The 13322-nt window shown below is 42.9% G+C and overlaps 1 protein-coding gene across 2 annotated transcripts in view; it reads right to left on the bottom strand.

The window, feature by feature from the left end:
- The window catches only part of LOC126175201 (cytochrome P450 4d2-like), a 95659-nt gene that overhangs the window by 46882 nt on the left and 35455 nt on the right, over positions 1–13322 (bottom strand). For both annotated transcript variants that reach the window (XM_049921803.1, XM_049921802.1), the window contains exon 3: positions 9103–9330. In XM_049921803.1, coding sequence (XP_049777760.1) covers positions 9103–9330 — 228 coding nt within the window. The remainder of the gene's footprint in view (positions 1–9102; positions 9331–13322) is intronic.

Here is a 13322-nt window from a genome sequence, read left to right on the forward strand (position 1 = left end):
GTGTTCATTACTGGAAAAACAAAGATACGCTCTGGTGCAAAAGCGAGTGTGGTAAACGTCAAACACCGGGAGAAAAATATGGTAAAAATTCTACCAGGCCCAAAGCGAAGTGTGATGGATATAACTGATGAAGTTAGTGCTTTTCAGAAGATAACTGAACTTGACATTATCGATGAAGTAGTAAACTACAGAAACTCGTATATAAATAGACAGCGAGAAACACACCAATTCTCGTGCAAAAGAGACAATAAAACGACATCAAGACACGAACTACTGTCTCTATTTGGGATTATTTTTTTGACGAACAAAAAAAATAGCAATCATCCTAATGTAGTGGAACTCTGGGTGGACGATGAAACAGTAATGCAGCTTAGGGATGCAATGAGTTACAAAAGGTTGCTGCTTCATCTACGTTGTTAGCGGTTTGATGACATGGAAATTGACTGCAGGTCATACAGCATTGCTATATGTCGAAGTATTAACAGTCTGAATGAATTCAAGACAATAGATGGAATGCTTCATCCTCTCAGAGGCCGCTGTGGATGGATTCAGTACGTACCCTGCAATCCAGCTAAGTATGGGATAACAAGGTTTGCACTATGTGATGCTAAAACATTTTATTGCAGTAATCTGGAGTTCAGAGTGCAACCAGAAGGGCTATATTGGGTTTCTAATAACTCTGGGCATATAGTGAAGAGCCTTGTGGTGCTTATAATTAACTCTACCATGCACTTCATAACTGACAATTGTTACACAAGCTGCCTCCTTTTTCAATACTTGCTGTAGACTAAAATCATTTGCATCAGTACGATGAGGAAGAAAAGACATGAAACTCCTCCAGAAATTCTCCCAAATAAGACAGGAGAAACTGGATGTGCAGTGTTACGATTTCAGCATGATAAGTTCATATGTTTCTCGTAAAAACCGTGCTGTCGTACTTTGGTCTAGTATGCATAACACGGCGACACTTTATGAACAAACACACAAACCTGAAATCATAGCTGACTACCATGTGACAAAAGGTGGGGTTAACGTTGTAGATAAAATGTGTGCCTGTTTACCAGTTTCAAGAATTTCAAGGCGATGGCGATTGGCTACCTAGCTGCTGGTAGACCTTTCGGGATGCAAAGTCGTGGTCCTAGAAACACTTCTGTTCCTGACGTTTCGTCCAGGTCTGATTTAGACATCCTCAGAGGTGCTCCTCCACTGAGTCTTGCCGACTGGACTCAGCAGAAGAGCACCTCTGAGGATGTCCAGCGCTGACCTGGACGAAACGTCAGGAGCAGAAGAGTTTCTAGGACCACGACATCACATCCCAAAAGGTCTACCAGCAGCTATGTCATCCAGTCCTGAAAGCCTTCATTCTATGATTGTCTATATTTTTTCTTTTTTTCAACATTGCTGGAATTAATTCACATTGAAACACATGCTGCCTTTTTAGGCTACCAAAATTTGCCTCAAACTATTATTCTACTGACATGAGCGATTTTACCTCCGTGTGGATGTAGCTAGGTAACTGGGCTCTGCACGGTTCTGTTTAGTAAGGATGGCGCGATAGAGTCATATGGTTGAGCCGTATACGTCTGCTTTCGTACCCTGCTGCTAAACTGGGTGCAAATAATATCACATACCTGTAATCCTGCAGTGAAATAGTCTAAGCATTGCCTGGAATTGCGAATTAATAAAATAGCTAAATGTATTAAATAAAAGGTAAATAAATAAATAATTAATAAACGTGTATTAATCCAATGTCGGAAATTGGTGTCGAGGACACCAGAGAATTATTCTGAATAATGTTTATTCAAGTAATTAATCTTAAACAAATGGAAAATGGTCCTACAACTACCAATTACAAAACAGTTAGAAATATATTCCTATTAAAGTGCAATAAATTGCGTTAGGTGCATTATAAGAACGGTAGCTGAATCATTGTGATTAACAGTCATCCAAGACACATGAAAAACTAAGTTCATATCATGATGACAATGAACGAAATATTGGCCAGCTCGATTAATTCAGAGTGGAGCATGACAATTTATATAACACAACACTTGAGATACAACGAGTAGCAAGTCATACTATATCTACTTATAATTCTGTAATGCAGGTGTAAATAGTGTAAGTTCTGAACTTGAGCAGATTCAAATTTTGCAGAACTTAAAGTCCCTTAGAAAGTTAAAATACTATTGCAATGGATCACTAGTGTGCAACACTCAAAAAGTGGCTATCTTAATTGACTTGAGTAGTGTTCCACCAAATGTCTAACTTTCAGTGGTTGAAAGCCATCCCTACCAGAAATATAGAGTTCTCGTGTTCTGCAGACATGAGTTGACTCAACTCGACCACTTTATCCTGCTAAAATAATAACTTATAACAACATTTTTAAAAAAGGAAATGTTATAAACATTCTGTCACACTCAGATCACTTACAGTAAGTGATGACAATAGTATGTTCATCGATAAATAATTCGAAATTCTTGCACAAGTTCAATGACATTAAAATGTTGTTAGATATTGGTTAAACAATTACTTGGGCCTGCTTGGCGGAAGGATCTTCTGGCACTCTTGTCAGTGTTCAATAAAAACAATACCAATCGCCGCTGTATAGGTTTATTTCTAGAAGTAAGCCTATAGAACGGCGATTGGCATTGTTTTTATTGAACATTGAACAACTGTAATCCCATACTCAACCAAAAATGGAGTTACATTCACTTTTGTCAGTGGTGGTGTCAGTTAATACATGCCACTGGCCACTTTTACAGTGGTTTTTGATATCCACTGTGATCAACATTTAAATACAGTAAATGGCAAAAATAGTAAAATATTCATTAAATAACTACACAACTACAACAAGATGTGGCAAAATCATGCTGCATTCAGTTTCTGTGCTATTGGAGAATATGATGTTCTAACAGATATTTTCATAGTCAAAACGATATAAAAACATAATAAATCAATAAAGAAAATAGATACAGGAGTTTAACTCTCAGGGATGATAGCTACAGGGCTATGCTACCTTCCAAGATGTATGTTGACATCGCATGAAATTTTTAACAGTTGTTAATTTCAAGGTTGTTTGTGAAGATATTCTGTCAGTGTAAATTATTAATTTTTACAGCTTCTGAGATTCTGCAAATATTGTGGTTTGATTGGATGTGCCTCAGTTTTATGAGATCCGAAATGTGTTCACATTTGCCTTACTCTGGAACTGTGATTTATTGTTGAAATTCTAGGAATTGTCTTCTCCACTCCATCCTTGCAAGCAACGAACGTCTACGTTCTCTCTACTCTGGGAATATCCATGTCCAGTCATGTGCTGACGGTCTTCGTACCTGATTCCCCAAGGAGCACCCGAGTGGCCTCCTAGCCCTGCTGACGTGTAACCAGCCAAGCAATAAAATTCACCTCTCCTCAGTACCATTTCTAGACGACCGAATAGTTCGCCTAAATAAGTTTAGTGCTACACATGGCACTCAGTGACTTATTCCTCCATCGCCGGATGAAAAAACCATTGCATTGCAGGCCTTTCCAGAATGATGATGATGTGATAATAGAGGTGGAATGTTTCATGGACAGCAAAACGCAACCTTCCACAATCAACATATCTGCCAAAGCACCAATCACTGCAAAACGCGTTGCACTGAGGGATGGTTATGCAGAGAAGAATTAATACCACATTTTATGATTGAAATTTGAATTTTTCGATATTATTATTATTATTATTATTATGGTTATTGCTCGCAGTTTCTTTCCAATAATAAATTATATGTAATACAATTTTCAATTAAAAAAACGCTCCAGGCGTTTCAAAATTATTCTGTAACATGCACAAACAGACAAATATATACAGGGTGAGCCATGTAAGACATAACACACACCTTCTATTTCGTGAACTGGTGCACGTATCGAAACGCGGCTTTCAGCAAATGTTAGAGGGGTACGTATTTTTTGTTTGATTAATGTATTTTAGCGCTGTTATCAACGGAGATATTGAAGCAAGTAGGATTTCTTCAATGGAACCATATACATTTTATAACTGCATTAGATAGCCATTGAGAAGACAATTACAGTGGTACAACGTTTTTAATGTTGGCGTAAAAAAATTCAATGTATGCCCTAGAATTTGAGAGCGCGGAATCGGCATTAGCTGGTAAACACCGACAGGCAGAGCGCTCATGCTACGCTGCGTCAGATTGTCAACACATTTGCCTGTTGACTTGTCTGCACTGCAGACCGCTCATTTCTGCTTTAACGTTCGTTGCATGCAGACGTGTACACGAATGAGGAGAACTTGGATATACTACTTGTAAACTCCTGGAGATGGAAAAAAGAACACATTGACACCGGTGTGTCAGACCCACCATACTTGCTCCGGACACTGCGAGAGGGCTGTACAAGCAATGATCACACGCACGGCACAGCGGACACACCAGGAACCGCGGTGTTGGCCGTCGAATGGCGCTAGCTGCGCAGCATTTGTGCACCGCCGCCGTCAGTGTCAGCCAGTTTGCCGTGGCATACGGAGCTCCATCGCAGTCTTTAACACTGGTAGCATGCCGCGACAGCGTGGACGTGAACCGTATGTGCAGTTGACGGACTTTGAGCGAGGGCGTATAGTGGGCATGCGGGAGGCCGGGTGGACGTACCGCCGAATTGCTCAACACGTGGGGCGTGAGGTCTCCACAGTACATCGATGTTGTCGCCAGTGGTCGGCGGAAGGTGCACGTGCCCGTCGACCTGGGACCGGACCGCAGCGACGCACGGATGCACGCCAAGACCGTAGGATCCTACGCAGTGCCGTAGGGGACCGCACCGCCACTTCCCAGCAAATTAGGGACACTGTTGCTCCTGGGGTATCGGCGAGGACCATTCGCAACCGTCTCCATGAAGCTGGGCTACGATCCCGCACACCGTTATGCCGCCTTCCGCTCACGCCCCAACATCGTGCAGCCCGCCTCCAGTGGTGTCGCGACAGGCGTGAATGGAGGGACGAATGGAGACGTGTCGTCTTCAGCGATGAGAGTCGCTTCTGCCTTGGTGCCAATGATGGTCATATGCGTGTTTGGCGCCATGCAGGTGAGCGCCACAATCAGGACTGCATACGACCGAGGCACACAGGGCCAACACCCGGCATCATGGTGTGGGGAGCGATCTCCTACACTGGCCGTACACCACTGGTGATCGTCGAGGGCACACTGAATAGTGCACGGTACATCCAAACCGTCATCCAACCCATCGTTCTACCATTCCTAGACCGGCAAGGGAACTTGCTGTTCGAACAGGACAATGCACGTCCGCATGTATCCCGTGCCACCCAACGTGCTCTAGAAGGTGTAAGTCAACTACCCTGGCCAGCAAGATCTCTGGATCTGTCCCTCATTGAGCATGTGTGGGACTGGATGAAGCGTCGTCTCACGCGGTCTGCACCTCCAGCACGAACGCTGGTCCAACTGAGGCGCCAGGTGGAAATGGCATGGCAAGCCGTTCCACAGGACTACATCCAGCATCTCTACGATCGTCTCCATGGGAGAATAGCAGCCTGCATTGCTGCGAAAGGTGGATATACACTGTACTAGTGCCGACATTGTGCATGCTCTGTTGCCTGTGTCTATGTGCCTGTGGTTCTGTCAGTGTGATCATGTGATGTATCTGACCCCAGGAATGTGTCAATAAAGTGTCCCCTTCCTGGGACAATGAATTCACGGTGTTCTTATTTCAATTTCCAGGAGTGTTCATGGTGAACGTAAAAGAAACTCCGTAGAAATAGTACGGCGGAATAGGGCTATCTATCTCGATCGCCAATGTCCCACGCACCAGGCAACGAGTTATTAAGACGCTGGTGCCGACAGGCAGCTTGAACGTCAAAAAGAGGACAAGAAAGAAACTGCAACTGACAGAGAACACGAAGAAGCGGTTGTGGCTACGACGCTATTGAATCTGCACAGAGGTACGAGACATATTGCCAAGGAATGTGGAATCAGCCAGACGAGTGTCATTCGCACCCGCATCGAGAGAACTTCCGACCCTATCATCTGTCATTACATCAGGCACCCGACGGCCGTAAATCCAAACGCTGTACAAAATTTTGTCGGTTTGCCGTTCAGCAAGAGAGACGACCCTATGTTTTTCCAACGTGAGCTCTTTACCAATGGAGCAATGTTTACAAGCAAGCTAATGTAATTCTGCATAATATACAGTAACGGGCAGCCGATAATCGACACTGGCTTCATTTAGAGCAACATCAACGGCCCTGGAACGTAAACGTATGGTGGGGCATCATAGGAAATTACGTTGTGGGACCTTACTTCACCTAAGACGTTCAAAATGGATATTCATACGCACCCTTTCTGAGGAACATTCTGCCGGTTCTTCTAGAGGAGGCACCACTTGATATTCGACAGTGTACGTGGCTGCAACACGATGGCTATCCAACTCACTCTCCTCTAACGCAAGTACTAATCCTGGACGTCGGGTTGGACGAAATTCTGTTGTCACATGACCTGAGAGATCCCCCAATCTGAATCCTCTTGATTTCTTTCTTTGAGCAGCACCCAGTCGTGCACCCTGTGACGAAACCTCAACTTCGCCAGCCGATATGTATCGTCGAGTCGCCAGACCATATCTACCATATCATCTACCGTAATTACATCCGTTCACCGTTCTTTCGAACAGCGATTGCAAAAGTGGTTTCCAGTCCGTGTTCAACAGTTAGAACACATGCTTAAATAAAGGACAAAGTTTTGGAAGACAAAATTTGTGTTATATGATATGGGTGGTTAACAAATCATTGTTAATAAACTGTTTAGTTCATTTACGTGTGTACGAAATTGCATGCAGGGTAACAGTTATTGAACTACATGAAAAAAACTTTAATTATTTAGAGACTATTTCATGTACATGTAAACGTCACTGCAGATATTCGGCTTTAGGTTTTGACATGTTCGATATGCCTTCCATCATTGGCGCTGATGTGGTGCAGGCGAATAGCGAAATCCTGTATGACCCACTAAAATGTCGGAACATTGATGCTGTCGATGACCCCCTGAATGGCTGTTTTCAGATCAGCAATAGTGTGCGAGTTAATGCTGCACACCTTGTTTTTAACATAGCCCCACAAAAAGGAGTCGCTTGTGTTCAGATTCTGAGAATATGGCAGCCAATTGAGGCCCATGCCAGTGGTCTCTGGGCACCCCAGAGCCATAATGCGGTCCCTGAAGTGCTCGTCCAGAACATCAAACACTCTCCTGCTTCGATGGGGTCAAGCTCTGTCTTGCATGAACAACATATTGTCGAAATCAGGATCACTTTGAATAATGGGGATGAAATCATCTTCCAAAACCTTCAAGTACCTCTCGGTAGTCACCGCGCTATCAAGGAATATCGCACCGTTTATTCCGTGACTGGACATTGCACATTACACTGTCAGCCGTTGCGAGTGAAGAGACGTCTCCATCGTGAAATGCGGATTCTCAGTACCCAATTTTGGTTATTCACGAACCCACCCAAATGAAAGTGGGCTTAGTCGCTAAACCAATACATAATGCTCATACTAATTCCCATCACGCTCCGGGGTCAATGGAGCAGTTTGAACATCCTAACGCAAACTGCTCAGAAGTTATGACGATTTTATTCCATATAGTTCAATAATTGTCACCCCTTAAGTCGAAAGCGTTATTGCACGCAGCTGGTAACATTGTCGTTACGCGTTTACGTTCAACAAGAAACGACGTTTCGTTAAAAGGAATATTCATTTTGCGGTGTACAGGAGGTCACCAAAGTATTTTTAACAAAATGTTTAGTTCAACGAATGTATCCCACATGATATAGCCGGCCGAAGTGGCCGAGCGGTTCTAGGCGCTACAGTCTGGAACCGCGCGACCGCTACGGTCGCAGGTTCGAATCCTGCCTCGGCCATGGATGTGTGTGATGTCCTTAGGTTAGTTAGGTTTAAGGAGTTCTAAGTTCTAGGGGACTGATGACCACAGCAGTTAAGTTCCATAGTGCTCAGAGCCATTTGAACCAACCATATGATATAAATAAGAGAAGAGTAGGTAGAGGCAGGTGTCCGACAGCATGTATTTTGCTTCTAAGGAGCACACAGATACGTACAGGAAAAAATAGGTGAAATCACCTTTCTAACATTTAGATATTTAATACAGTTGTTGCTTTTTGTAGGATATAAGACCTCTTTTTTTAAGAATGAACAATTGTTTTCTCCGTCTCAGATCAAATAAATGTGGGAAGATGCACAAATGTGAAAGAATTTTCCTAAGCTGTTTGTGATGCGCTAGAGACTAGTCTATGTCAAATTTCCAAATACAGCAGTCGTAGGTGAACCTGCATCTAGGTCGTAAGTTGGTGCAAGGGGAAATATAGCTTCAGTCTCGCAGCGCAGGCCTCCCTTACGGTGTACAACTTCGCAGCTGATCCGAGATAATTGCTCGGCAGTGTTTGCGCCGCTAATGCCGTTTCTGGCCGCTGTACTATCACATTCTAGGACAGTCCTCGAATTTTTTAACGACAGGTTTCAACATCAGCATTAACAAACGTTGTATTACTGTAATAGTCTTCTCAAGAGCTATCGAATGCAGTTATAAAAAGTATATGGTTGCATTTAGAAAAACCTTCCTGCTTTTATGACTCCGTTGATGTTCAAATGTTCAAATGTGTGTCAAATCTTATTGGACTTAACTGCAAAGGTCATCAGTCCCTAAACTTACACACTACTTAACCTAAATTATCCTAAGGACAAACACACACACTTATGTCCGAGGGAGGACTCGAACCTCCGCCGGGACCAGCCGCACAGTGCATGACTGCAGCGCCTGAGACCGCTCGGCTAATCCCGCGCGGCACTCCGTTGATAACAGCGCTAAAAACATCAATCACACCCAGCCACCCACCCAGCCACCCACCCACACACACACACACACACACACACACACACACACACAGACAGACACACAAGCAAAAGTGACCCTCGACGCTCTAACATTTACTGAAAAACCACGTTTCGATATGTGTCACCGGTCACGAAATGAAAGGTGTGTTACGTCTTGCGTGACTCACCCTGTGTATACACACACACGCTTATTTATTTACCTGAATTAACTCCAGCCCGCTGATGAAAACATCAACGGCAACAGCTTGTTTTTTTCTATCAGGTTCCAGTTCATCAAAACTGACGCCATACATAGAAAGTGTAAGAAAGTGAAAAGACGTGTGCAGAAGCATCTTGCTTATATCTACTTCATTACCATTTGCCTCTGCTAGTTGTGAACACAGGAACTGTGCACCTTTGTTGAATGCCTCTGTGTAACCATGCAAAACCTGCAAAATAATTGTTTTAGCTTTATTAAATAGTAAATGTGTTATTTATCTTATTATTCTATTTTAATGATTTTATTTTTTAACGAAGTGATGTAAACATCTGATAGCTGACATGCTCATTAAATCTTAATGTCTATGGTAACCTTAAGATTTCATCTTCACTATCGCATTCCAGAAATGTGTGGCTTAGATACATAATCTTATAGTTCCTACAGATAGTTACCAATATCAGTTTTTTCATTAGTACATTTCTCATTATAAGCTACTACTTAACACCTACAAATATAATTAATGTGGACTGTGATTCCGTTGGTCATCTAAAAAGGTCATTTGTCTGTTCAGAGAATACATTTTACTTCTTCCACCTATAGCCCGATTGATCTTCATTTCTACGCTACTCCAGTACTTATTTTCATAAAGTAGAAACGCGACAAGCTATTTTCCGAACCTTTTTCATTCTATATGAAGCTAATTAAGGAATCAGAGAAAGATAATGGTGAATATTACGAGGCATGTTCAGACAGTAAGTGTACTGTATTTTTATATTTCTTTAGAAAAAGTGTATTTGAAAAAGTACAGGGTACCGTTAATGCAACTGTCAACAATTTTTCGTATAACTGTCATCCCATTCAATGCATGTGATGAGTCGTGGCACAATCTTCTTCATGCCCTCATCGAAGAACTCTCACACCAGCTCCTTCTCCCTCTTCAGAACCTCTCTCTGCACCTGTTCGTCCGTTGAAAATGTAACTGCATTTATGTGTGCCTTCAGGGAAGGGAAAAGATGAGAATCTACAGGCGCGAAGTCAGGTGAACCAATTGAGTCCAAGAATACATCGGTGTCTCACTGTGTTTGAGGACAGATATTGTCATGCAACAAGCACACTCCTCTCATCAGTGTTTCCTATTTTGATTTCGAATTCCCTTTGAGCTTTCTAAGGGTCTCACAATATCTTTGTGCATGGATTGTCAGACCCTGAGGCAGAAAACTGACCAAAATTTAGACTTTTTGCCCGCATCTCGTGGTCGTGCGGTAGCGTTCTCGCTCCCCACGCCCGGGTTCCCGGGTTCGATTCCCGGCGGGGTCGGGGATTTTCTCTGCCTCGTGATGGCTGGGTGTTGTGTGCTGTCCTTAGGTTAGTTAGGTTTAAGTAGTTCTAAGTTCTAGGGGACTGATGACCATAGATGTTAAGTCCCATAGTGCTCAGAGCCATTTGAACCATTTAGACTTTTCGGTCACAAACAACTGAGGTCATGACTTTTTTTTATCCGAAATTGTGGAGTTGAATTTTTTAGCACATGGGGAATTGGTGTGACGCCATTGTGACGACAGTCTTTTTGTCACAGATATGTAATGAGCTACCCTCACTTCATCTCAGTGACAATAGAGCTCATTCCAATTCAAGTCACTGAACAAACTAGCAGCCGCTAATGACCTGATTTTCCTTGTTCTGCTCTGTCACCTGTTCAGGCACCCGTTATCCTGGCGTTTCTGTGCCTCGTATCAGAGCATTCTGAAGAATTGTGAAAACATCGCAGAAATTTCATCTACTGTCAGTCGGCGGTTTTGACGAACAGTTCCTTGGTTGTTTTCCACTAACTCGCTATTTAAAATGCAAGGTCTTTCTCGCCTCTGTTCGTCAAGAACATTTGTTGTCTCTCCACTAAACTTCCCACACCAATTAAACACACTAGTTCTGTTCACAATGCCTTTGCTATAAACTGTTTTGATTCGTGAAAAAAATTCGGTAGGTGTTATTTCTTAGACGAGCAGGAAGCGGATCACAGCATGTGCTCACATCTGGCGGGATTTCTTACTGACATCTTTCACGCAAATGGACAATAGAACGTGAGTTTACGTACCACCTCTGAGATGTCCACTCTGGGCAGGGGATTCCCCTCTATTATTAATTGTGGCCAACCATCGGGAAACAAGAAAACCTCAGTCCGTTATCGTCACCGTACTCCTAATTTCTGAACAAGCCTCGTTCACCAGGCAATGTTTATTAATGAACATCGAATCCCAGGGACTGAACATACTACGCTCTTTCCATTCTCATTTATTTTCGTCGTAACTTGGTGATGGAACAGCCTGTGTTCTGGATGACTTTTGTGAGCGTAGGCAGGCACAGTGCCTTGGATTTGGGACAGGATGGACAGATCACGACGAAGAAAGAGCGGCTCTGCCTAGAAGTAGAACTGTTGCTTTGTCACTACAAAAACAGCCTGAGAGCGTAGCTTTCCTGCTTCGAAAGAAAGCTTTTGTAGATAATCATCGTTCAATTTCCCACAGAAACACAGAGTGCTGAAATAATGGGTCTGGTCTTGAGTACGGCTTCCTAATTTCATAGGGGCTTTAATGTGAGTGTAGTGTTGGGCGTGAAACCATGCCATTGGTAAATTGGTCAGTGGTGTCACAGAGACAGAGCTGAAGCAACAGTTTTTAGAAGCGGGAAAGCGATTTGTGGTATAGTTGGATTGGTGTCATTATACATTTTCTTGTGAGATTCTGGAGGAATCCATGCCATTGGGCCGTTAAGTATGAACTTTTCACTATTGGCGGACAGGTAAGGCTAGGCGGAAAAACGTTAGGAAATAGGGAGACGTTGGTGAGAGTTCGCAGCGGATGGTGTGAGGGTTCTGAGGGTGCGGTCAGAATGTTCAAGTCCCAATCTGGAGAGGTGTCTTAGCGGACGACTGGGCTTCGGAGTTGCAGCTGCAGCACTGTGCCCATGTAGCGTTTCTCAGCAGTGGGTTTCACAAAGTAGTAAAAAAATTCTCATTCGTTTCTAGTAATTAACTTTTGCTACAAAACTGCAAATTAAAAACCATGCGTATTTTGTGTATTGGTTCAGTTCGTCCAAACCTTCCATCTTTGACATTTCACTTTACTGATAGTCGAATAAAAATTAATCAGTTCTAATTAGACACAAGAATCATAAAAGAAGGTTGTATACCTGGAAGAATCCTGGAGATACTAGTAGGTATCAGATAGATTATATAATGGTAAGACAGAGATTTAGGAACCAGGTTTTAAATTGTAAGACATTTCCTGGGGCAGATGTGGATTCTGACCACAATCTATTGGTTATGAACTGCAGATTGAAACTGAAGAAACTGCAAAAAGGTGGGAATTTAAGGAGATGGGACCTGGATAAACTGAAAGAACCAGAGGTTGTACAGAGTTTCAGGGAGAGCATAAGGGAACAATTGACAGGAATGGGGGAAAGAAATACAGTAGAAGAAGAATGGGTAGCTCTGAGGGATGAAGTAGTGAAGGCAGCAGAGGATCAAGTAGGTATAAAGACGAGGGCTAATAGAAATCCTTGGGTAACAGAAGAAATATTGAATTTAATTGATGAAAGGAGAAAATACAAAAATGCAGTAAATGAAGCAGGCAAAAAGGAATACAGACGTCTCAAAAATGATATCGACAGGAAGTGCAAAATGGCTAAGCAGGGATGGCTAGAGGACAAATGTAAGGATGTAGAGGCTCGTCTCACTAGGGGTAAGATAGATACTGCCTACAGGAAAATTAAAGAGACCTTTGGAGAGAAGAGAACCCCTTGTATGAATATCAAGAGCTCAGATGGCAACCCAGTTCTAAGCAAAGAAGGGAAGGCAGAAAGGTGGAAGGAGTATATAGAGGGTTTATACAAGGGCGATGTACTTGAGGACAATATTATGGAAATGGAAGAGGATGTAGATGAAGACGAAATGGGAGATAAGATACTGCGTGAAGAGTTTGACAGAGCACTGAAAGACCTGAGTCGAAACAAGGCCCCGGGAGTAGACAACATTCCATTTGAACTACTGATGGCCTCGGGAGAGCCAGTCATGACAAAACTCTACCATCTGGTGAGCACGATGTATGAGACAGGCGAAATACCCTCAGACTTCAGGAAGAATATAATAATTCCAATCCCAAAGAAAGCAGGTGTTGACAGATGTGAAAATTACCGAACTATCAGTTTAATAAGTCACAGCTGCAA

Source organism: Schistocerca cancellata, chromosome 3 (genome assembly GCF_023864275.1).
Source record: "Schistocerca cancellata isolate TAMUIC-IGC-003103 chromosome 3, iqSchCanc2.1, whole genome shotgun sequence".
NCBI lineage: Eukaryota > Metazoa > Arthropoda > Insecta > Orthoptera > Acrididae > Schistocerca > Schistocerca cancellata.